This window comes from Nuphar pumila, chromosome 10, assembly GCF_984573655.1.
Source record: "Nuphar pumila chromosome 10, dmNupPumi1.hap1.1, whole genome shotgun sequence".
Lineage (NCBI taxonomy): Eukaryota > Viridiplantae > Streptophyta > Magnoliopsida > Nymphaeales > Nymphaeaceae > Nuphar > Nuphar pumila.
In genome coordinates this window covers 101,494,340-101,519,847 of record NC_143258.1, presented here as the reverse complement: position 1 = coordinate 101,519,847, position 25,508 = coordinate 101,494,340, and the positions used below count along the sequence as shown (strand labels likewise).

The 25,508-nt window shown below is 41.3% G+C and overlaps 2 protein-coding genes and 2 non-coding genes across 4 annotated transcripts; 3 read left to right on the top strand and 1 right to left on the bottom strand.

Annotated features, from left to right (window-relative positions):
- Positions 1-7,304: 7,304 nt before the first annotated feature.
- On the top strand, positions 7,305-7,375 carry TRNAG-GCC (transfer RNA glycine (anticodon GCC)). The gene has a single exon. It is a non-coding gene; the product is annotated as a tRNA-Gly (tRNA).
- Positions 7,376-8,137: 762 nt separating this feature from the next.
- TRNAG-GCC (transfer RNA glycine (anticodon GCC)) lies at positions 8,138-8,208 on the top strand. The gene has a single exon. It is a non-coding gene; the product is annotated as a tRNA-Gly (tRNA).
- A 5,500-nt stretch (positions 8,209-13,708) lies between these two features.
- On the top strand, positions 13,709-16,346 carry LOC149827628 (uncharacterized). The gene is made up of 3 exons (XM_090019533.1): positions 13,709-14,065; positions 14,850-15,108; positions 15,938-16,346. Exons 1-3 carry the CDS (start codon positions 13,880-13,882, stop codon positions 15,994-15,996), a joined length of 504 nt encoding a protein of 167 aa, XP_089875659.1. The 5' UTR covers positions 13,709-13,879; the 3' UTR covers positions 15,997-16,346.
- Positions 16,347-19,604: 3,258 nt separating this feature from the next.
- Positions 19,605-21,447, bottom strand: LOC149827627 (uncharacterized). Its single transcript, XM_090018194.1, has 3 exons — positions 21,340-21,447; positions 20,036-21,235; positions 19,605-19,952 (listed from the first exon to the last, which is right to left on the bottom strand). Exons 1-3 carry the CDS (start codon positions 21,439-21,441, stop codon positions 19,818-19,820), a joined length of 1,437 nt encoding a protein of 478 aa, XP_089874320.1. The 5' UTR covers positions 21,442-21,447; the 3' UTR covers positions 19,605-19,817.
- Positions 21,448-25,508: the final 4,061 nt, after the last annotated feature.

Here is a 25,508-nt window from a genome sequence, read left to right as displayed (position 1 = left end):
GTTTCAGACAGCTGCTCCTTGGTCCTATCAAGCTTCGGGGTTCAAAGAAATGGCGTATGATTTGGAACTGGTGGATATGTTCAGCTTGGTGGTGCGTGTGGGAGGAGAGGAACAATCGGACATTCCGGAATCATGCTTTGCCCATCTCAGCTATTATTGATGCTGTACAGCAGGGCCTATTCTTCGCTGTTGTTGCGACCTGGCCTCATTCTGATAGGGTTTGGATTGGAAAACATCTGTTGTAACCCTTTTTTTTTTGTGCCGATCCTTAATTTTTTGGCTTGCCTTGCCATGTTCTGTTTTTGACATTGTGAGATGGTGAGGATGCCTCATCCTCATCTCTTGTATTCTTTCGTTCACATTAGTGAATTCTTCTTTCCTCTCAAAAAAAAAATCTGAAAGGAACTGGAGAATTGGAGTTCGATGTGGGTATATCAAAAGGAAGTGGAGAATTGGGGTTCGATGTGCGGACTATCAACTATGTTTTATTGAATAAATGAGCCCTTTTTCACCTGTATAGGAATTTGGAATTTAGGAATAGTAACGAGAGCTAGTTTATTAATCTTAACTACTTGAAGGGAGTTGGAGAAATGGATTTTCATTGTGCGGGATATCAACCAGGTGTTATTAAATAAATTAAATTCTTTTTTACTGTTAAGAATTGGAATTTAAAAATATTGATGAGTGCATCCTTATTAATGTTAACTAGAATTGGAAAATAGAGTGATGTGTAGGATATCAACTGGAATAAATTAATCATTGTTTTACTGGTAGCAGTTGGAATTTAGGGATATTAACGAGTGCTTTTGTTAACTATTTTAAAGGAATTAGAGTTTGGTGTTCGGAATATCAACCAGGTTTTATTGAATAAATTAATCCTTTTTGGGTGAATTGACAGAATTGGAGCGTGAGGTTACATATAGAGTTTTTTGTGTATCAATAATTTTTTCTAATCTGAATTAATGGTTGGATTATGGTTAGATTTGAAAACTTAGGTGGTTGTCTTGGGGTTTCATTTTCTTGAATGATGAGAATGTTAGCTTTGCTCTCTGTCTTTGAGTTTTTAGTTTTATAAAAAAAAAGCAAAAAAAGTAATTTGCATTAACTGAAATAGTTGATATTTAATATTTTTTATGTATCCATTCATTTTTCTTATTTGAATGAAATGGTTGGGTTATCTTTAGGCCTGAAATTTGGGATTGGGTTTTGGCTTTTATAATGATGGGATGCTCAGTTCTTGGTTTTATCATAAAAATCAAAGTGCATAAATTGAAATCATTATGTCTATTTATGATTTGTCTTTTACAGTTGCGTCTCAAAATTTGTGGTTGGTGCAGAGAGTGGGCACTGAGAATGATTGTGTAGTTTTTTGCTATACACATCTTTTTCTATCTTTTGTTGATTTCAATAGCTTCAAAAGGTTGATGTTATATATATGTGTGTGTGAGAGAGAGAGAACTGAGCATATTAGGTCCCATTTTCTTGTTTTTCTTACTTATAAATGCATGCTTTTTCATCAAAAAACATGATCCAAAAGTCAATTCCCACTAAATTGAGCATGTTAAACACATCTAATGGTTCAGATCTATCATAAAACACTTCAAAACTATAGAGCAGAACGAGAAATGAGACCTAATATGTTCAGTTCTTTTTAGATACACATATATATATAGTTGGGTATAGGTGTTTAATGATACTTGCTTAATGTTACATGCTTAAGCTTAATGGGGTTTTCAAGTTTTTTTCATTTTATTTTAAATTTTGACCATACAGATGTAATCTATGTACTTGATTTTACAGGGATCAGTCCTTGAAGTTACACGGGTAAGTTTTTATAAGTTACATGGGTGAGCTTTTATAAGGTTCAAAAAATCAATGGTCCAAAATCTTTCTAAATTTTAGAAGCAACAAATATCATTTTTTCATTGAAAACACGTGATTCATGTGTGGATTCTTCGTAAATCGACCATGCCCAACACATTTATGTGGTCAGAACTGCAAAAAAACACTGGAACAACAGAAAAACTCATTAAACACTAACATTAAGCATGTTTCTTTGTGACTTACATTCTAAAATTGTGTCTAGAGTATGTTTTGCTTTCGTTGAGTCTAATGTAAGTTGCATAGTTCAAGTTAATCAATACCTCGAAGAGTATCCCGTATACTTGAATTGTAAAAGGCCTACAGGCTAAATTGTGAATGAATTAAATGTGTTGAGCTTTCTTTTATTCACCTTTGTTGTGATTGCAATTCTTCTCCCTTCATTCTCTCTTGCTCTCTTGCACTCTGATTACAAGCTTCTATAACTAACAAGCGAGCGATAAATAGGCCTACGACGGTACAGAAGGATCATCGCACTGCACTGGCCTATTGAAGAAAATAGACCTGTGACAAGTGGTACCAAAGCTCGTTCTCGTGCTGGATAAGGGATTCCAGAGATGGTAACGATAGATACATCGACAGGCTACGATTTGTGAGCAAGACATCGTGGCACCCTATCAAAACTTGCATAACACCAAAAGCAAGACAACTGTCAAAGCTGAGGAGATGAGTTCACCTTAGGGCCAAGAGCAGATGGTTGCAACTGTCAACAGGCTGGTAGAAGATGTGACTTCGCATAAAGAAGCGATTTCACGCATAGTTGAATTATTCGGTGGATTGAATAATATGGTGGCGAGCCTTCAAGAGCAGGTGATCTTACTAGTGGAACAGGTCACTTCGTTGACGACAACAGTGACCAACTTGCAGACTGAAGTAAGGGAGCTTCAGTTAAATAACCGCACATTGCAGCGAACAGTGACCCTAAATGGGAGAAATGGTGAGAAGCCATCAAGGATTGATGTGCCAAGACCAACAAAGTTTAATGGTTCTCGCGACAGCAAGGCATTGAGAACTTCTTGTTCTAAGTAAAAGACTACTTGGATATTCAGAACGTGATGCTTGAAGATCTCAAGATTAAGACTGCAACATACCTACTGGATGGAGATGCTATCGCTTAGTGGAGGCGGAAGCACAGTGACATAAAGATGGGTCAATGTATGTTAGTCACATTTGACAACTTTAAAATAGAATTGCATAATTACTTCATGCCGAAAAATGCGCAAAGACAGGCTTACAGGATTATGGCAGATCTTAAACATATTGGTTCGTTGCAAGACTATGTCAGAACGTTTCAGAAGCTTATGTTTGAGGTGTCTAACATGCCAGATAAGGACAAACTCAACTGGTTCATTGTAGAACTTCAACCATGGGCACAGTTCGAAGTGAAAATGAGCAACCCTAGTATTTTGAACGATGTATATGTGACGGCCAAACGCTTAGCTAACACTTAGTGCAAGCCCTTCACCCCATCAACCAAGGTCGGGAAGAAGCCTGAAAACGGAGGCAAGAAGGATGAGTGACACGACAACAAAGGGTGAGGCATCGACATCTCACCAATTTGATAAGAAACATAACTTTAAGAAGTATAACAACAACAACAAGGGAGAAGTTGTTACTTGCTGGTTCTATGGCGATAGGCATATCACCAGGTAGTATCTGAAACGTATTGTAAATGACGATGGGCAAGTCAATGCAGCGCAGGCAGAATGTAGTGATACTGAGACTATGTAACCAAGGATGAGGGTCATGCGATCGATTAATGCAGCTAGAAGTTACGCAGCTGAAAACATGCAAGTCAGTAAGGAACTCATGTATCTAGAAATCATTGCGAATATAAAGTCTACTTCAGCAATGGTAGACTCCCAGGCCACACACAATTTTGTCTCGCGGGAAGAGGCAGAGTGGTTGGGCTTGAAGCCTACCCCAAACCAGAGGACCATCAAAACGATGAACTCTGAGGCTAAGCCCATCCTTAGTGAAGCAAGGGATATGGCTATCTAAATTGTAAATTGGGCCGAGAATGTCAACTTCTCTGTGGTGCCCCTGGACAATTTTAAGATGATTTTGGGTATGAAGTTTCTGCGCAGTCAAAATGCGATGATGCTGCCAAAGTTTAACTTGTTGACGATTATAGGGCCAAACCAGTCACACACAGTTCAGTGCCTTACTCAGAAAGGCAAGACTTCAGTGTTGTCGGCAATGCAGTTGAAGAAGGGTGTCAAGTTTGGGGAGCAAACATTCTTAGTTATCGTGCGCACAGAAGAAGGGAAGGTGCAAGCAGTAGTGTCGCCGACCCTAGCCCCATTGTTGGCAAAGTTTCAGGGGGTGATACCTCCGGAATTATCGAAGCATCTACTACCAAAATGCGAGGTCAACCATAAGATTGAGTTGACCCCGGGAGTGAAGCCTCTCGCAATGGTTCCATACCGCATGGGGCCAACTAAGCTGAAAGAGCTGCGCAGACAGCTGGACAAGATGTTGGACGCAGGCATTGTTCATCCATCAAAAGCTCCATTTGGTGCACCAGTCCTATTTCTAATGAAACATGACGGCTCCAAGCAGTTGTGTGTAGATTGTCGTGCACTAAACAAGGTCATGGTAAATAACAAGTACCCGTTGCCACTAATGGCGAACTTGTTTGATCAGTTGGGCAGTGCCCGAGTCTTTTTAAAGTTAGACTTAAGATTGGGTTACTGAGAGGTGAGGATTGCACATAGCGATGAGCCAAAGGCAACTTGTGTCACCCGCTATGGTACTTATGAATTCTCAGTAATGTCATTTGGGTTGATGAATGCTTCAGCCACGTTCACGACCCTAATGAATCAGATTTTCTATCATTAGTTAGACAAGTTCGTGGTAGACTACTTGGATGACATCGTGATCTATAGCAGTAACATCGAGGAACACGTCGGGCACTTGCGAACAGTATTTCAGGTGCTAAAAGTGAATGGCTTTTGTGTTAAACAAGAGAAGTGTCACTTTGGTGAGGAAGAGATCAGCTTTCTCAGCCACATTGTGAGTGTGGTGTGTTGCGCATAAATGGGCAAAAGATAAGAGTCATCCAAGAATGAGTTCTGCCAAGAAAAGTCGTAGAGTTGCGGTCATTTCTTGGTGTGGCAAATTACTATCGGCAATTCATTGAAGGTTACTCCTTCATTGTTGCGCCCCTCACTGACCTGTTAAAGAAGAATCAGATATGACTCTGGACAGGAGCATGCCAAGATGTCTTCGACGGCTTGAAGAAAGCCTTAGTGAGGGAGCCAATGTTGTTACTACCTGATCACTCGAGACCTTTTGAGGTCCACACAGACACCTCAGACTTTGTCATCGGCGGAGTTATTATGCAGGATGGTCATTTGATCGTATATGAGAGTCGTAAGATAAAAGATGCAGAGAGGCATTACACGATGCATGAACGTGAGATGACAGTCATCATGTATTGCCTCAGGACTTGGCAGTACTACCTTCTAAGTGCCCAGTTCATCGTCAAGACGAACAATGCTGCCACAAGCTATTTTCAGACACAGAAGAAGCTGATGCCTAAGCAAGCTCGGTGGCAGATATTTTTGGCTAAGTTTGACTTTGCCTTAAAGTAGAAGGTTAGGAAGACCAATGTTATGGCGGACACCTTGAGTCGTAAGGCTGAACTGGTTTTTGCGTGTGCGGAGCCTTCTGAAGTGCATTTGGAGGCTGCTTTGCTGAGTCGTATTCGTGAAGGTATGCGGCAGGATTCGAAGGTGCAACACCTTGTTTCTCTGGCGCAGGCAGGGAAGAGTCGGTGATTTTGGATACAGGATGGCCTCCTTGTGACAAAAGGGAGACACATCTTTGTGCCGCGGTGGGGAAGCCTTCGTCGAGAATTGCTTAAGGAGTGCCATGATACATTATGGTTCGGTCATCCTGGTCAGGAGTAGACCTTAGCACTCTTTGAGCATGACTACTATTGGCCGCAGATGAGAGACAACATGGAGGGGTACATGCGAACGTGCTTCGTCTGCCAGCAAGACAAGGGAACAAATCAGAAGATAGCTGGTCTCCTTGAGCCTCTACTGATTCTATAACGTCCTTGAAAAAGCATCTACATGGATTTCATTGTTAGTCTGCCAAAGGTAGAAGACACCAAATGATATGCATCACACCACTACGAGTCTCCTATTTATAGGGAGATCTGGTAGAGGTCCATAATGAGTTCATAATGGGCATTGGTTGAGGTTTCTAATAGGTATGAATGAAAAGTTACGAGACGTAACCCCCCAAAACCCAAGAGCCTCTCCCATATATATCCATTGTTGTGCCTATGTTAATATAGGTCACATCCAGGTTGGATATAATCCAATCCAAGATGTTGATTGTAGATTGATTGGTTGCTACTTGGTACATCTTCACAACCTTTTAGGTGTCTATTGCATATGCAAGTAGTTGCACATTCTCATATTTCGTTAACTTTCCTCGTTTCTTGGCACATGCACTGCCTCAATTAAGGAAGATAGCAATCATCCTTGGAGTTTTGAGAGGAAGAGCATTGTGGGGAAGTCAATACAAGGTGTAGCCATAGTGACAAACGTTTTTATCGGCAATTTCTCCTTTTTTTTAAAAACTTGTGAGAAATTGAAAAAAATCCATAATTCTCGCATTTTTCGGCAAAATCTCGACAATAAAAAAATTGATTAAAAAAATATAAAAAAATATTTTTATAAGAAAATATTAATAAAAATATTTACAAATAAAAATACATGATTTTTTCATGATAAATAGCGGTTTAAAACATAAATATCGCGTTTAAATCACGGTATTTATGTTTTTTTATAATTCTCGCAATATTTTGTAAATCTCGCAAGAAATTGTCATTTTATACTTTCAGGCAATTTCTCTCGATATTATAGCAAGATTTTTTCATAAATCTCACGATATTTGTCATACTGGGTTTAGCTAGAGTCAGCAAAGTCTGGAAGCAAAGATAACTCCAATCTATGGGTCAGTAAAAAGCTTTTATCAAGAAAAAGTACACTTTCCTAACTTAGTAACTTTAGGACTCACTCTCATCATGATACTAGGAAGAAAAGATAATTCCATTACATATGTAAGAAAGTTTTTTACCAAAGAAAGGGACCCTCCTTAACCTTAAGGATGCTTTTGCATCCCGTGGAATTGGCCGCAGCAGCTTCTTCCGCGGAATGCAAATCGGACCACACACACACACACAAAGAAAATGAATAGGAAAGGGGCGTCAACTGCCCACTTTTCACGCAATGCAAACATGCCCAAAGGTTCTCTCTCTCATCATCATCATGCCACTGCTTTTCAACTTCGTTGAACTTAACACGTTAGAAGTGGATGGGAAGAGTAATAGACTGTTTGTCTATATAACAAACCGCGCGCTTAACAACATACATTAATTCTTTTGGAATCAAATTTTAACAACCGCATCAGTGGTCTAGTGGTAGAATAGTACCCTGCCACGGTACAGACCCGGGTTCGATTCCCGGCTGATGCAATAATTTTTTAGCCTTTTCAGCTTTTATTTTTCCTCTTCAAAAGCAGGAACTTAAATTGATAACTTACTTTAGATAAGCCAAGTTCATCCATCCAAACCTAGTTTTTAGTTTCTAGTTTCTATATTGAGATAGGCTTGGAGAGTGCCTAACTTGCTTCTTTTTTGGATTATACCTACGATCGTCGTGCTGGCTTGCACAAAGAACTGACGCCCATGGGAATCGAACCTTGACTGTCCGTCTAGCAGCCATGAGCCCCACCACACTATGCCAACCCCCCTTTGGGCCCTTTAGTTCAGTTTGATATAAAAAGGAAAAGAGGTTGTCACTGTCACACACAAGAACACTCAAGAGAGAATAAGCATTAAAAAAAACTTCACTCTATTGGACGATATTCTTCACACTTAAAGAAAATTACATAACAACTACTTCACCCACTTCATGACTTTAGAGTTACCCACTATGTATGATGTATTGGTAACTTGCATAACCACCTCACTTGAACGTTTTCTCTCATGCCTATGTTGTCCATACAAAATTTTACAAGTACCAACATTGCTCACCTTTTCCCGATGCCGTTCATATTCTCCAAATGAAAGGCATCGGAATGGTTTAAATTGAATGGCTCGTGATGAATCCTCTGCACTGTTTGATGTGTGTCGTTCAAGGTGCCTCTGACATTGATTGTTTATTCGTATGCCGATGCTGTGAAAATTTGTGCAGATATTAAATAATAATCTTTAGTTGGAATTCACACAACACCCGCACCAGTGGTCTAGTGGTAGAATAGTACCCTGCCACGGTACAGACCCGGGTTCGATTCCCGGCTGGTGCATTAGTGTCTATATTTTTTTCTTTTCAGTTTTTTTTTTTTGTCCCACTCAGTTGGCAAAGTTGAAGGTCGATTGTTTTGTTCATTCGTCCACACACACATCCTCCAAACTCTATGTGAGAAACGGGATACCAACTGAGTGCATGTATATCCCATCCTTTCTATACAAGGTATCTGACATTTCAAATCAGATCAATCCACTACTGGGTTCTCTCCTATGTGTAGGTGTGTCTGTGTGATATGGCTGAGCCTCTCAAGTATGGTTTTCGATTGATAAAAGACTCATGTAACTTGACTCAACATTTGGTCAGGATGAGTCACGGGTCACTTGGGTTCAGCAATGCCTAGGAAAACCATAGCAAGTTTTTCTTTCTTTCTTTTTCTGTGACATAGCTAGGGGAATTAGGGCTCCCTCCTTTTTTACAAGCATCCTTTAAGCCAACCCAAACAGGCCAGAGGACTGTACAAACTACCAGGCAGTTCTTTAATCACCCATAAACCAGTGGGGTTCGAACTTGCAACTTCCATCACAAGGTGACTTGCACAAACTGCTCCTACCAGATGGCCGGAGCCCCCCAATTGGTAAACCATAGCAAGTTAAGGACTGAATGGCTCATGCCCAACCTATTAAAATAAGAGAAAATTTGTCCCACAATATCCCTAGAATTAAATATCTATAGGGTTGTACCTTAGATCAAAGTCTAGAGTTGGAACTCCACAATTTCAGCCCAAGCTTGCAGTTACCCAGCTTGCTTAAGTACATGTGGAAAACATTAAGGCTCTCCTAAACCCAAAATTCAAGTACCATCAAGCAAAGGCCTAAGAATTAAGATTAATAGAAACATGGGAGACAATGGTACCATCTAGCAAAAACTTGAGGTGCATTTGATTGCCTCCGATCTCAAATGGTTTTGGAGATCTAAGATCTCCTCCTGCATGAAGGCTGGATCTGACATGGGCCCCATACGAGATTCGACCTCGAATTGCGAATCTGCAGATCTCTACAGGCATTCAAACTCACCGTTTCAGTCTTTGATCGCTCTCACCCACAATCAGAGGCCATTTAAGGGGTATTGAGTGATATGGAGGAGAGGATGAGAAAGATGGGATATGTTGCAGAGATGAGTTGTGTGCTTGGAAACTTTGAAGAGGAAGGATTGAAGGAGGAATTGCTGTGTGGGCATAGTGAGCGAATGGCGATTGCATTTGGAATTTTCAGTACACAAAAATGGGAGGTGTTTAGGATAATAAAAAATTTGAGAGTATGTGTGGATTGCCACGTTGCAACCAAGTTCATAACAAGAATTGTGCAGAGAGAGATTATTGTGCAGGATGCAAAGAGGTTCCACCATTTCAAGAATGACAAAGGTTTGTGCGGATATTATTGGTGATTACTTGACGACCTGGTTGATTGTGTTGGATCTTGGTAACTAGATCCAGTGTGATCAAATTGGAATCTAAAGAACATGTGTGTTAAAATTTCATTATTAAAATCCGCATTCAAGGTGAGAAAAATAGCTACCCAAGGGAGGACTTTAAATCCCGAGCCCTTGTACACTGCAGAACCCTTTGATGTAGGTCATTTTTCATTTTTCTGATATTCATCTTCTTTCCTCTTTTCTCTGAGTTTTCTCCTTTACTGGGCATACCTCAATCTTAGAAACCCAACATTGGTATCAAAGTGAGGTTTTAGGTAAACTCGATGAACGTGAACTCCTCTCACTGAAAAACGCAAGAACCATTAGGCACAGTTGGTGATGTTGCCTGCAAGAATCGACAATAGATGTGACAGCCTAAGAGGCTGTTGTGGAGGCGAGCCTGGCGTCGAAAGGACTTGTTTGCCCGACGGTTATTGCAGACTGTGTGAGGTGGAGAAGAAAAAAATGGAACAAGGGTTCTCGACCCTCGCAGATCGTCCTCTCGTATACCCTCTTTTCGAAACAGCTCGTCCTGCTCAAGTCATGGTACTGGGATCGGTTCAAGGACTACCTTATGGTGGTGGGCCCCAAGTTCTTCGTGGGTCTACTATGGGTGGAGTTGTTGTTCCAATGGCCCCTTGCCCTCGCCAATGCTTATGCCCTCCCCATCAAGAGGCACTAGCTCAACTACCATGCCTCTGTCCTCACCTCCATGGGGTTGCGATGCAACACGGTGGAAGGGGGCAGTGGCATTGTGGAGCGGTGCTTCCCTTATTTTTGATGAAGGTCGAGAGGGTACATGATCGAGCCATGTGAAGGATGGCCCGGAGGATTAAGAGGCTCTCCATCAAGGGTGTGCCGAAAAACATTCTCCCAGCATCAAAGACATTATCGGAGCCACACGACCCAGGTAGAGCCTGCTTTCCCGAACGAAAGCGCCTTACTCGCGCCAAGTTCGTGCTGGTTGTATATGATACATGATGCACCAGTTGTGAAAAATGTTGGATCTTGATAATTAGATTTACATAGAGGGTCACATTGGAATCGAAAGAGCCACACAATGATAGGACTTGTAACTCACATAATGAGTGAGTTAAACTTCCATTATAATGTATTGAATAGAATTAAAATCTTTACTCAAGGCTGAAAAATGAATATCAAAGGGAAGACTATAAATCATCAACCCCTGCATGAAATATGACCAAGCAAGAACCCCCGAACGCATGTCATTTTCTGTTTCCCGATCTTCATCTTCATCTCTCTTCTCTCAATATTTTTCTTGGGGCACGCCTCAGTCTCAAAAACCCAACAAATTGCTCGTTAATTTCAAAACGATTTAATAAACTTGGTTGAATGAGCAACCTCACATAAAGCAAATTAATGAGTTGTTAATGCTCGATTATATGTAAAAGATGCAGTACTTTAAGAGAATTTAAGTTTCAAGATTGGTTTCTTATTCTATTAGATGACATTTAAAAAGTGTTTAAGAGTTGGAGAGGATGAGAGAATTTTGGGATGGGTTGTAGCGATGATTTTGTGTTGAAGTGGATTGAAGGAGGAATTGTCATGTGAGCATAGCGAGCAATAGGCCATCGGCTGAGGGAGAACCACCGGATAAGGGGAAGATAGACACCGGGTGGCCTTCACCCTCTATAGGTGTCTCAACATCTTGAGAACCCACAATCCCAATGACCATGGAGGAGAACTGCAATAACTCTACCTCAAACCCACTCCAGTTCCTCCAGCTACCCTGGTTGGTGGGCCAATAGAAGAAGATGCATAAACCACACAGTAGGTTCCATGAGAAACTATGAGAAGCTCCTAGAGCCACTGCGCATGGGAGGTAATAGCAGGGTTTCCCTGAGGAGTTCAAGACTGGACGATGCAATATTATTTTATGTTCGACTCGTTATCAGCACAATGCCCGAACATGCCAGGCCTTACCTTCTCCACCCTTAAGGACGACCTGTTCTTAATCTCCATTAACTGTGAGGAACACTTCCGGCTAATCAGGCGAAAAGGCATGTTGCGAGTGGCCGCGAAGACATTAATTACCAACCGCTGTGCGACTCGAAATCAGCTCCATCGTCCCCATGTGGATCCGCCTCCAAGACCTCTCATTGGAGTTGTGGTCAAAGGATGTTCTCACCAATATAGTGGACGCTCAGGGGGAGAGTATGTAGGTGTTGACTCATACATGAAATCCAAGAACATCGACAATTTGCCAGGGTGCAGATGGAAGTTTCACTTCGAAACCCGCCTGAAAGCATAAATGAAGATGAGGGGGGCACCGAGTGAATGCATGAAGAGGGAGACCACTACCCCACCGGTGTTGGCGTAGAAGCGAAGGAGACCACCCCCAAGGGGAAGGTGATGGACAGAAGGCCTCAAAAGACGGGATGCAATTCGAAACCCGATGTTGGTCCCACTGTGGAATCACCCAGCCAGAAAATGATGGCTCCCAAGGCACCAACAAAAGGTGCGAAACAGAGCGCCAAACCCTCAAACACGTCTCCAGCCAACCCCACTCAGGCGAAAGGGATGCAAAGAAAACCAAAAGGAGACTATCAAGCAACCATTCTCGTAGGCGCCATCGGTACATCGCCGGTCGGAGGAAAGAAACCAGTGACACAACAGGGGCGTGTGTCATGCTCAGAGTAAAGAACGACGACAAGCCAAGGATCTTCAACGCTTCAACAAGAGGCAGGACCACCGGAATCCGCCGATACAGCGCTGGAAGTGAGAACCCACCATCACAGTCGGAGCCCAGGCATGCACCGGATACGGTGATGGCGAACGCGATGACCCTCTCAAGCGACACGCATGTATCTACTGCAACGCCCCCCTGCATGGAGTATAAAGCATTAAAGACTTTGTCCAGCAGATGACAGATAGAGACTGCATAGTCAGCATCAAGAAAATGTCACGAATCAGAGGGGGGGAGTGCACAAATCCTGGAAGGACTACCGGGTCCAGGGATGGCAGTGGACCAGGGGACAACGCCCCCTCCCCCCGCCCCGTTTGGACCAGGGATGAAGGGCATGAAACGGGGATGGAGGCGGGGATGAATGTTAAAATCCATCCCCGTGCGGGGATGGACTTACGCTTTCCCCCGCCCCATCCCCGCCTTTTCCTGCCCCGCCCCATCCCCAATCCTTTAAGGAATAACTATAGACAGAGGGAAAACGGGCCCCGGCCCGCCCCACTCCCGTTTGGACCGGGGATCCCATTTCTAGAATCTAAATACTGTTTTTTTTTTTTTCATAAGGAAGAATCTAATATTCACAAATATTGAAATGTTCTAAACCGGATCTTGTATAAGCTTTTTCCTTCTGATTGTTTATCGCATGATATGCTAGTTAGTTATCAACGATGGGGTGTAAGAGCGCACACCATGAAAGGATAGCCAGGACAGGATCATATGGGATTCTGATTCCACTCGAAAGTTTGAGTTTTTCTTCAAAAATGGGGACACGAGGATATGATTTTTTTTATCAATAAAAACAATTTTTTAATATTTTGACATTAAAATTACCTTTTTATTGAAATAAAATTAAAATATAATAAATAATGACGTACGGTACCTGACCGTATCCGCGTGCAACACCAGGGGCATGGAGCCAAAATGGCGTGTCCCTAGTCATGAATCATGATCTATGATAAGCGGCTAGTGTTTGATCACTCAAATTGTCAATGAAATCTCTAGCCGTCACGACCTGCTCTAATCAAACGATAGTGGTTTGGCAGGCTTGTACTGAAAAAAATTCTTGAAGTTGGATTGGGATCCTAGTGAAAAGGATCAGATGTACGTGGGATAGTTTTTGAGTTTTGGTAGCTTCATTCAAGAGCCCGACTGACTCTACTCATATTTTGACTCGAGTTTGGTCTCATTCAGTTATAATCGGGTTCGAGTCTGAATTTAAAAAATAAATAAAAATAATAATCGGGTTCAAGTCAAACCCAGACCGAACCCTTTAAGCCCGTTTTAGTTGATCGACTGGGCCACCCAAGCCCTGTTCATTTTGCACATGGGTCCGGCCGGTTTGGAGTCTGAGTTTAATCGGGCTGAGCCTTTAGCCGGAAACGGGCCCGCAAGCCATGCGGACTCTGCGAGGCTTTCGGTTCCGGTGAAGGCGGGGCCTCCGATCGCAGAGATTAGGATTAAGGTTTGGAACTGAAAGGGAGGGTGGGGGGGCGCGGAATTAGGATTTAGGGTTAGGGTTACGGAATTCTTCGCCAAGAATCGCTTTCCGATTATGGAGATTGCCACCGGAATTCCTTCCGTTCGATCTCGATCGCCTTCCCTGCGCTCGATCCTTCTTGACCCAACCCGTCCGATTCAGCGGAGGCCTCTCATTCCAAGCGCCAAAGCGGGAGAATTATCGAAGGGAATCCGCGTTCCCTCTCAGAATCGATCTCTTCCTCGCTCTAATTTGAATCAGGTCAGTGAAGCGCCTCTCTCTCTGGTAGGAATTGGAATTTGGGGATATTAAGAGTGCTTGCTTGTTAGCGGTAACTATATGAAAGCAATTGGAGAATTGAAGTTCGATGCGCGGAGTATGAAAAGGAATTGGAGTTTCGATAATCCTTTTTTTTGGTGTTGTATTGAGAGAATTGGAGCGTGAGGTTGCATTTAGAGTTTTTTGTGTATAGATCATTTTTCCTAGTCTGAAGTAAATAATTGGATTATGGTTAGATTTGAAAACTTGGGTTGTTGTCTTGGGGTTCTCATTTTTCTGAATGATGGGGATGTTAAATTTGTCCTGTCTCCCAGTGCTTAGTTTTATCCGGAAAAAAGGGGGCAATTTGCATAAATTGAAACAGTTGGTATTTAATGTTGTTGATGCATCGATTCAGTTTCCTGATCTGAATGAAATGGTAAGATTATGGTTAGGCCTGAAATTTGGGATTGGGTTTTCATTTTTCGAATGATGGGGATGCTAGATTTGTTCTGTCTCTCAGTTGTTGGTTTATCACAAAAAAACCAAGTTCATAAATTTTTATCTTCGCGTCTCACTATTTGTGGTTGGAGCAGAGAGTGAGCACTGAGAATGATTGTGTAGTCTTTTGCTATATCCATTTTTTTCCTAATTTTTTTTATTTCAATAGCTTCAAAAGGTTGATGGTTGGACATATACAACCACGAGAAACATGCCTTTGGCGCTGCTTGAAAAATCAACATTCTTTTACATAATTAAAATTAACTAGTTTATAACATCGTTGCAGGTCGATTCAAGTTCACCAAAATGCAGAAGCTGTTTGGAATCTTTGGAATCTTTATTTTGTTATGACAAACCTATTCCAGAGGAAGTTATTGAAGAACCAGAAGGGATAACTCTGGCTGAAAGACAAATTGGCAACAACCCTCGTTGCGTTGTGTGTCAAGCAAAAGGTGTTGTTCTTTGCGGAACCTGCTCTGGTTCTGGCTTATATCTTGATTCAATTCTGGAGAGCCAGGGAATCCTTATGAAAGTCCGGTGCTTGGGTAAGTGTCTATCTTCATCCACATAATAAGTGACTGAAATTTTCTGTAAATGGCTTAGGTTGTTCTTGTAGAGATGGGGAAAAAACCTTGGCTGGAATTTCTCTGTATTTTACTTTATTTTCTGGTCATGACAGCCATGTAGCTAAGTTTCATATGCTCCCCTAACATCTCTGTCACATGGATACAGGGTTATGGCCATTTTTATGAAATTTTCTATATGACTATCATTTAAGGGGATATGGAACGGTAGTCAAAATGGAGTATCATAGCCTGAAATGATGCATGAATATTCTAACATTAAGGTCATTAACATTTTGAAGAAAAGTATGCGGCCTCTTACATGTTAATACACGAGCTGTTGCAACATTTGCTCCTGAAAAATCTGTTCTAATTGCTGTTTATTGCATTCGTTCTCTTTGTTTTTCTTCGCTCTGTTTATGATCAGTAGTCTTCATTGTGTAACTTAGAAGCATTAGTTTTCTAAATCTGTTTAACCTTACCATATATTTTATAGTACATTTAGTATTTCTTATCAAGTTTGATACTATTTGGAAACATTCCAATCAAAACAAGTTGATCCTTAACTTTGATCGAGGTGTAATTACCATATGTGCCTTGGATGATTTTTGTTCATGTGAAGGGCAGGTCCTCTTTAACACTAGTTTCGACATTTGTACTTTCAAAATCTTATAACTCCGTATAGTATTATAGCTAAAAATAACTCTAATATTTGATGATGACAGGATGCTATATGTAATTTGACCCTTAAGACTGCCTATAATGCTTTACCTTCTGCTTTGTCAACTAACATTTTGCACTCATGAATTAGGTTGTGGAGGCACTGGAAATACCTTGTGTTCAGGATGTGGAGGACGAGGCCATCTTTGAACTAAACAAGAAAGACAAATCCCTCTTTCAGGCAAGAGTCTGCCCTTAGCAGTTAAAACCTGGAAGTTATGCTTGGTATTGATAGGTTGTTATCACGTCGTGTATTATGTCAATCACAATCATGTACAAATATACAACCTTAACCAGTCGTGAAGGTAAAAATATGGCAGTTTCCTACTAATGAAGATGAATAACCTTGCAGAAATCCATCTGAATCAAATTAGCAGATGTTCATCTTGATGGTTGATGTAAATATGATGTGTGGGATAAACACCTGGAACATTTATTGCTAGCATAGTACCTTTGTGTATTCCTCTATGGAGAAATATAGCATGACAATTATATTTGAATTCCGCAATCATCATCACTCATTAGTTTTTAATTTTCATATGATATATGGAATATCTTTAAGAGGAATGTTGAACTAGCTTGGATGCCATTGTAAAACATGGGAGATAGTGGTTTGCCTGAGCAGGGTGGATGATGTGTGGAAATCCAAACAATTGGAAAGCATATTAATATAAACATTAGGGGAACAAAAGTTAAAGATGTCTTGGTATACTTCTCGTTTAATCTCACACAGTATTTATGTGAAACCTTGAACATTTTTTACGTAAGAAGATGATTGGATGCATTTCAGTCAAATCTTCAGTACCTTACACAACTGATGCAGGAGCGGGAGCAAGACACTACCTGGTCCATGGGGTACATTTGATCCATCTTGATTATTTGTGTTTTTTTTTAATTATTTAGTTAGATATCGATTTTTGGATCATGTTTCAGATCTTAGTTGACACTGGATCTATCTAAAATCTGTAGTAGGATTAGGGTTTCTGGTGTTTCTCCTTTGTTTACTATAAATACTCATTGTAAAGAAGTGGATAAGAGGTTGATAATGAATTATAGTTATTTTCCTGCATTTTTCTGTTATTTTCCCATTTTTCCCTAGTTCTTATTTTCGTGGCTGCGCTAGGGTACCGATTCTTGTGTGGTTCAAGAGCAATCATCATGTTCACTGCATCAATTACCTGGTATAAAAAAGAGATAGCATATTTCCAAAAAATATCATGATGTTTTTGTTAATACACCCAAAAATCCTCATGTTTGTATAAGTAGTTTCATTTCGTTGAAGACTTCATTTTCAGATACTGTTAAAAAATATGTGAGACATTTAACTACAGGGAGGTTGTCAACCTAGTAATGTGATGTTTGAGATTAAAGGTTAATAAAATGCTAGTGTTTTAATAATTCAGATAAGGCAATAATGACGAAAATTGCTGTTCATTTTCTTCATCTTTTTATGCCTTTATTAGTGAAAAATGAATCAGGCTGTTTTTGTCGCTCATGCGATCCATTTCTGTAGTTCTTACCAACATCATCTTAAACTTGCATTGCCCCAAGCATGTCTGTACCATGTGCTAGAAATTTGTCTAGGCCTCCCTCTTGTTCTGCTGGTCAATATTGGGTATGCAAACAGATCGAATCCAGTATGCTTTTATGATTTTGGCGGTTCTGACCCGATCTGGATCTGATCTGTTTGCATCCCTAATCAATATGGGTCATCCAATAGGATTATCTTTTAACCATGTCATGGTAGTAAAGAATTCCATTTCTGTTTTCCAAGAGATCCAAGATTTTACAAACATTTAGGGAATTCAGTTAGCCAAAATTGGATTCCAGGCGATTCTACCATCTGTAGGCAGAAATCTGTCTGTTGTCTAGCTCTTCAAGAAGTGGCTGGGCATGATAGAGCTGCAGTCACCAATGAAATAGTGACAATGTGACCAAGTTCATGAATTAAGCAGCAGAGAATTGGCTTATGAGGGCTCCACACCTCTGAAATGAACTGTTCATGAATTTGCATGATCCTTTGGGATCTTAGAGAGAGAGCTTTCTGGGCAAACATCAAGAAAATATTGATAAAACTAATGGTTCACAATTAACAATATAAAAATGCTTAGAATATTTAAAGTATGAAGAAAGAGCAAAAAGTGGTTAAAATAACATTGAAATCATGAGAGGGCCATAATATGTTGAAAACAGGCAATGAGTTTAACATAACATGATTTTGAATAGATTTTCTTTTTGTTTTTTTGTTCGAACCTTCTGTGATATATATATATATATATTCAATTTACTATTGATATTTCTGACCATGGTATTGACCTTCCCATGGTTCTAAAGTTGTATCAACAATTTATTTGGCTTGGATGGTTCAACGGAGTGCTAACTCTAGTGTTGCTAAGGTATACCCCCTTTTTCTCCTTTCAGTAATGTAGTCCATGATCTCCTTATAAGAATATTCAGTGGGGGATTTTTTTCTTTTGAGGGAAGTATATTCAATGGAGTTAACTGCATCTTACAGTAAATCAGTAATGCCCAGTTCTGACCAACTTGACAATATTGGACCATGGATGTATTAGTGGGACTATGAGGCCATTGCTTGATGAAATAGTGAAGTGGATGGATTAGTGGGATTATCCTTGGCTGCTACCGGGACTGCACTGGTTATGGTCATTGAGAACGATATCAAGACAGAACCTACAATGGACCAGGATTTGGATCCAATTTATTTTTACATTTTTCATATTTGGAAAAAGAAAAACCTAAAAAATTATTCTAGCACAGGCACAATTCAACCCTAGCACCTGATCATACAATGTACACCGTCACAGCCTCCTATGCCTGAATAAATGGAGCTCCACTGATAAATGGATCTGGACCCCTCTGGTCTGATCCGTTACTGTACTTCCCAATAATTGGCCCATGCAATTCAGGATAGGCTGGCATAAGGCCTTCTACCATTGTCATTAGGGGTGTCAACGGGTTGGATTTGGTTCAGACTAAGGTGGAATCAGACTTGGACCAGATTTTTGGGTATGGTATCGAGTCCAGATCCAGGTTTAATCGGGTCTGCTATAAGAAAAATCATACCCGGACCTGATAAGAACTACATGAACCAGACCCAGACCATACCTGGTAAAATAATATTTCTTTATCATTTTTACATTGAAAATTTGTGGATCTTAATCGGAACTCGGGTCGGGCCTGGGTCTGGTATAAATTTTCACAAACTATACCCAGATTGATGTATTAATCGGACCTTCGGATCCAGACCTGGGTCTTAATCGGGTTTTGTCATGCCGTGAAAGAGTTGGAAAATGAAACCATGAAAACTTTTTCCCCTTCTCCGAGACTGAAGTTGCATCAAGCAAGAGCTGCCCCACAAGAAATGTACATCTCAATGGCCCAGAACTTGACCCCCAAGAATGGTTTTTTATATAACAAAAAAGGTTGGTTTCCTTACGGTTTTGATTTATGATGATTTTGGTATAAAAACCTTTTTCGTAATCGGGAAGGGTCTGCCTAACCCCCAGCTTAAATATCCAAAAATAAAATAAAAACTTGAACCCCAAGCATGTTTTTTTATATAACAAATAAGAGTCAACCGTGAGACCTCAGCTGCATTATGACAAATGTGTTGCAAGAAGGATTTGCTTAACACCTACTCGTTACTTAACAAGAATGACGATGGAATTGAAAGATGACCATATCCACCAAAAAGATTTTAGAATGAAAAAAAAAATGTACAAGAAGATGACAGAATAAGGCAGAGAATCTCACAGTGGATGAGCTCACTTTTTTCCGGTACCGGCAAGAATTCCAAAGAATTGTGTGGCATACAAAGATGATTGGAGTGTGTGTACTGTGTAATAGGTGTATGGAGTCTAGTCTATGCTATGTATGGAGCTTAGCTAAACCGAGCTGAGTCAAGCTAGGAGGAGCCAATTTTGGCATGGGCAGTGCATCTTTACACGAGCCTAGGCGTGGGAGGACTGCATTTCTCGGACCCGGTCGGGGATGGTAGAGTCGAAAAAAGGATTCTGTGGGTTCTCGGTGTACATCACGTGGTATGCGCCCACACAAGCTTGCGGCCAGGCCATGGCAATCCGGGTCTGCAGTCAAGCACCAAGTCAAATGACAAAGAAAAGGAAACTGAACCCTAGTCAATGTCGAGCCAAGGGCAGGGAGGACTCACCATGAAGTAGCCGATGAAGAAGGTGAACAGAGACACGGATGCGGCGATGGTCCGGTGGGTTGCGAAGGTCCACGACCCGACAGTGAGCACGCAGAAGGCACCGCCGCTGACCCCGCTGGCGAAGCACATCGACCCGGTCAGGTCCGTGTCGGCCACGCCGGTCAGGCCGGACCGAGTCAGAGCATCCCAGGCCCGGCTGGATGCCTGCCTGTAGGGCGTGCCGTTCACTGCCACATGGACCAATCCCCACTCGTTAGCGCTAGCGTTGGCCCGGTCCGTGACGCCCATGTAGCACCCGGCGCACGAGAACATGAACTCGTCCTCGCGGGCGACCTTGCTGAACGCGCGCGCGCCCAGCCTCAGAGAGCCCACCGTGGGGCCCACCAGCGCGCAGAGGCACGCGCTCCCCAGCCACCGCGCTGCCGCCCCGTGTACGGCCGCGCTCGGCCTCACCTCCTCCGCGCGGTCGATGAAGGCGCCGGCTGCACGTGCCACCGGCACGTGCACGAGGCAGCGCGCCACCACCATGGTCCAGTAGAGGCTGGCGAGGAGGGCGAGGGCGTAGACGGCGGCTAGCGGCCGGGCGGTGGCTCCGGCGACGCCCGCTGTCCAGAACGCCGACCAGACGGCGGCGGCGAGGCAGACGACGGCCGTCCACGTCAGCAGACCGGGGGAGGAGGGGGCCGGGACGGCGGAGAGGGAGCGGAGGAGAAGATCGGAGGAGTGGGGGACGCGCGGAGTGACCCAGCAGACGTAGAGGGACTGGGCGACGGAGAAGAGGAGGAGGGCGGAGCCGAAGGAGTTGCCGGCAGTGGTGGAGGTGCAGAGGATGAGGAGGGAGGCGGAGAGGGAGAGGGCGGGGCTGAGCCAGAGGGAGTACTTGATTGAGAGGTCCGGGTGGCGGAGGGTGAAGAGGAGGTAGGCGAGGGAGAAGGAGAGGGAGACAGGAGAGGAGGCGAGGAGGGGGCGGTACCAGATGATCGGGCGGAGGTGGTAGCGGGAGGCGGATGTCCCTCCGGAGATGGCGAGGTAGAGGATGAGAATGACGGCGACGAGGAGGTGGACCAGGAAGATGAGGGCCGGCAGCTTCTCTGAAAATGGGATGGTGGTGGTGGTGGTGGTGGTGGTGGCGGGCCGGAATTGGTGGTCTTGGTGGTGGTGGTGTTGATCTTGGTGATGAGGATGATTGGGAACTGGACCCTGAAAACAAGCAAGCAAGATGGTGAAAATGAAGAGAGAGAGAGAGAGAGACGAATCAAAGATATCAACATTACGACAGGTTAGAGAGAGAGAGAGAGGTGAACCTGCAAAGGGGCGATCCTTCCGTTTCTCTGGTTTTGGTTTCTAGAGTTGTTAATCTCTTGCTGTTGTGGATGAACTTCCCTTGAGTTTTCAGGGCGACCCATCCTCTCTCTCTCTCTCTTTTGATCAGGTGGGTCTCTTTTTATCAGGTGAGTATATAGAATTGAAGGGAGATTGATTGGGGGATTGGGTGTTTTCGGGGACGAAAGTGATGACGTGGAGGATGACACGTCATGGAGGTGACTTGGAAAATGTCTTTTTTCACAAGAGGAAGAAATGTAACTGAAAATTTATGGATTTGCTGGCTTGCATGCGACGTGAAAAGGTGGGAAGCACAAGCGAGCAACTTCTCTTTAATCTAACTACTGGCAACTTCTTGTCTCTTTCCCTGCCTCTTCTTTTTTTTAATTTTTTTACTCGGATAAACCGCTGCAGGGCCAGTGACCTAGTGGTCAGATATACCCTGTGTTTGATTTGCAATGACAACTAAGATGCTAGCCTTTTTCGGGGACAAGTTCTTTTGTGATTTGGCTCTATTTGGAAACTCGTAGTTCGAGCGAGTTTATGTGATTATAAAAATGACAGTCCAATCTTAGATTGGGAATCTTGAGAGTGAACCTAAAGTGATGGGTACCAAATCCACTATTTAGCGCAAATATAAAGGGAAGGCCCACCTCACATCCTCTCCCAAATCCACAAACTCCCGTATCAAATATAAGTTTCCAAACACGCAACACCAAGATACTTTGACCATGTATCTACCAAATGTATAAATTCTCATCCCAGCAGCCAGTATCTAAACAAATGAGTTAAAATTCATGGTTCAGTTTTGTTGGTTTTGCTAAAGCTCAACCTCGAAACCAACCAACGGGAATGAAATTGGTTTGATCGTAGCACTGTTTACCCGGGATAACTGCCTGTTGGCCTCAGCCTTTTAAACAAGGTGTGCATACTCTCTCTTTTTTTCTTTTGAAGCTTCTACCTGCCTGGAGATCTTACAATATAGCCTTCAAAATGGGGGTTAACTACTTCCATTGAAGATACAACTTTCAAACCCAAAAGTGAATCTCATGGGCAAAATTAGACATTATTGAAGAATTACCAGCAGGACTAGGCACACCTGGTTAGGTGGGTTGGTTTAAGGCACTCAAGTTGAAAGATGTCGAGAATTTGATACTTAGGAGTATGCACCGCACCCCAAAGGGGTTCACCGTAGTGGGATGAGGACTAGGCCGCTAGGCAGGCGGTCTAGGTTCAAATCCCATGGTCGTCCGAAGCGTGGCAAGGGTGTTTTTATCGTAAAAAATAAATGCTCAACGATTGGGCGTCCACTATTATGCGCAAAATGAAATATGCTAAAATGGAACATGATAAATGAGTTTTTTATTTTATTTAAAAATTATGATCATACACATGTGATCTATGTACTTGATTTTATAAGGATATAAGGATAAGCTCTTCTAACATTCGATTTCAACAGATGAGTGGGCTTTTATAAGGTTTGAAAAATCAATGATCTAAAATCTTTGCAAATTTTTTAGGCTTCAAATTTAGTATATTTTAGGTGTTGATTCCTAGTAAATCAACACACTGAGCATATCTATGAGGTCAGAATTGTAAAAAACAAACTATATATATAGAGAGAGAGAGAGAGTCAAACTTTTGGTTACTTAATTCGGCCAAGGTCAAGTGGGTCCCTTTCAGAAAGTGATAGGCTACATATAAACCTCTTGGCCCACATCAAGTTGGTTTAGTAGTTATGTGATCACAATGACACGCTTAAGAGTACATTAGACACTATTGTTATGTAATTTTCCACTAAAAATATAATATAAAGGGGACACGGCATGGTGACAAGTTGAAGTATCTCTGTGACATATTTTGGGATCTATGTTTGTCAACAGTTCGGATTCTTGTTGTATCCTATCCGATCCAACCTGAATTCAGGTTTCGAATGTATTCATAAGCTATGTCATAATTCATAAATATCACCAATGATACTGGGAAAAATAAAAGGCGTGATGTTTTTCAAAAATTGCCTATACTTTGTACTTTTGTTTTCATTGTAATGCTATAAAAGCAGTTCATCATTCATTGGAACTTTATTATTTGTATTTTTATACTTATACGCATATGTTTTATATTTTATTTACGTAAATATTTTATGAGATTTTCTCAGAGAAAAGCCAAAATTTTCAAAATATCATGAGATTCTTCATTCGTTGAAATTTACCCAAGAACGAGATTTACCATCTTGGTTGTAAAAAAAAGTACCAACCCAAACGTGACTTTAATAATATGGGATTTGAAGTATAATTTTTTTCAGATATCCTACCCTATCACAATGTTTTATATGAATACATAAGCAAAAATAAGTCCATATATCATGTCAGACGCACCTTTTTCGTCAGAGGTGCCTTGGATGCCATTCATGCATGTGATGAACGGCAACCCAAACACCATCATTTTTCTTTGTTTTTCGGCAGTTCTTTTTTCGTGCTTTAGATGTTGTGAGCACAGAGACAAAAGTTTATCTCGCATTTTTTTCGCCAGTCAAAAACTTGCGAGTTTTTTGCTTTTTTGAAAATCTCGCATTTTTTTTTGACAAAATCTCGGTAATAAAAAATAAATTTAAAATATAGAATAGTTTTTATAATAAAATATAAATAAAAAATATTTATAAGTAAAAACCATACGATTTTTTCATGATAAATAGCCATTTAAAACATAAATATTATGTTTAATTCACGATATTTAAGTTTTGCCAAAAAAAATCACAATATTTTAGAAAATTTCTTAAGAAATTATCGTTGTAAACTTTCAGACAAGTTTTCACGATACTATCGTATGATTTTCATAAATCTCATGATATTTATCACAATTATGGGACCCGCATGAGAAGTAAACTATCAAACCATGGTGTTTAGGTTACCGATCATCACATGGTTGAACAGCATCCTATGACCTGATTATGTTTCGCCAAAAATAAACATCTCACTAAATCCGCAATTACACTGCCAGGACAGGGACAGTAAGTACGACAGGCAGAACCAGCACGACTAGGTTTATGATCTTGTGGTGGTTTCTTCAAGCAAAAGAAAAAAAAAACTCTTTAAATTATATGTATATATGGCTTTGAGCTCTTACTTTCATGGAAGTCTCGTTACTTTGACGCTTGGGCCGAGGCCAAGTGGGCCCTGCAGAAGTGATGGTCGAAATATACTTTTGACCAACATCAAGCTTGTGTGGGGACTTGTGGCTTTCAATGGGTTGGATTCTTGTTGGATCTGATCCAACCTGAATTCAAATTCCGAACGTAGTCATAAAACTATGTAAAAAATATCACCAATAATACAAAAAACGTGGCATTTTCAACAATGGACTACTTTTAAAAAATAGGAAAATTTCCACTTAAGGGATAACCTTTTGCCCATAATTTCAAAAATGGGCTACACTTTTTCTGAAATTTCATATATGAGAAACTTTTCATGAAAACAATGAACCTCGGCTCAACATCTATCTTATTGAAAAATGCAATTCTGTTTTGGTTTCTTGTATTGACCTCTCAAAATGAAAAAGTAGCCATTCATTCCCCATAAGAAAAAGTAAACAGTTTGAGCCAATGTTGTCAGTATCGGTATCTGGCCTGAATCGTTGGGCCACTGATTCAGCTGTATCAGACCGATGCCGATACTCAACTGAATCGTTCTGTATCAACCCCCAAAAAAATTTTTTTTATTACGTATCATACCTTATTTGTATTTTACATAATAGCATAATCAGGTAAAGTTTTCAGAAGAAACTGCATGGTTTTTCATGTTGAGTGGAAAAAAACAAAGAGTCAGTGAGCCTTACCTGGAAAAAAAAAAAGCACATTTGCATTTATGAAAGAGCAACTGTTGCTTCATGTCAGAGAAAAAACAAAGTAAAAAAAGTGAACCCACATGCAGAAAATAGCATTTGTGCATTTTTTTTTAATGCTCACCATCAAAAAAACATAGCAGAAAATTTCTTCCTTAGGGGGAGGTATGATCCCATTTTCATGTGAAATACAGAGTCAAAGAGAAAATTAATTCTCTTTGACCATTTCTCCTCAAAGATGATGTGTTTGTTTCACCGTGAGAAAATGTGTCGTTTTCATATCAAAGTGGCTCATTTTCTTTCCAAAATA

Excerpts from the sequence above, each read along its gene's own strand:
- LOC149827628 (XM_090019533.1), top strand. The coding sequence starts at position 13,880 with ATGGAGATTGCCACCGGAATTCCTTCCGTTCGATCTCGATCGCCTTCC. Across the intron at positions 14,066-14,849 it reads CTCGCTCTAATTTGAATCAG|GTCGATTCAAGTTCACCAAA; the intron begins GTCAGTGAAGCG and ends ACATCGTTGCAG. Across the intron at positions 15,109-15,937 it reads TATGAAAGTCCGGTGCTTGG|GTTGTGGAGGCACTGGAAAT; the intron begins GTAAGTGTCTAT and ends CTCATGAATTAG.
- LOC149827627 (XM_090018194.1), bottom strand. The coding sequence starts at position 21,441 with ATGGGTCGCCCTGAAAACTCAAGGGAAGTTCATCCACAACAGCAAGAG. Across the intron at positions 21,236-21,339 it reads GAAGGATCGCCCCTTTGCAG|GGTCCAGTTCCCAATCATCC; the intron begins GTTCACCTCTCT and ends GCTTGTTTTCAG. Across the intron at positions 19,953-20,035 it reads TCTTCATCGGCTACTTCATG|ACCCGGATTGCCATGGCCTG; the intron begins GTGAGTCCTCCC and ends GCTTGACTGCAG.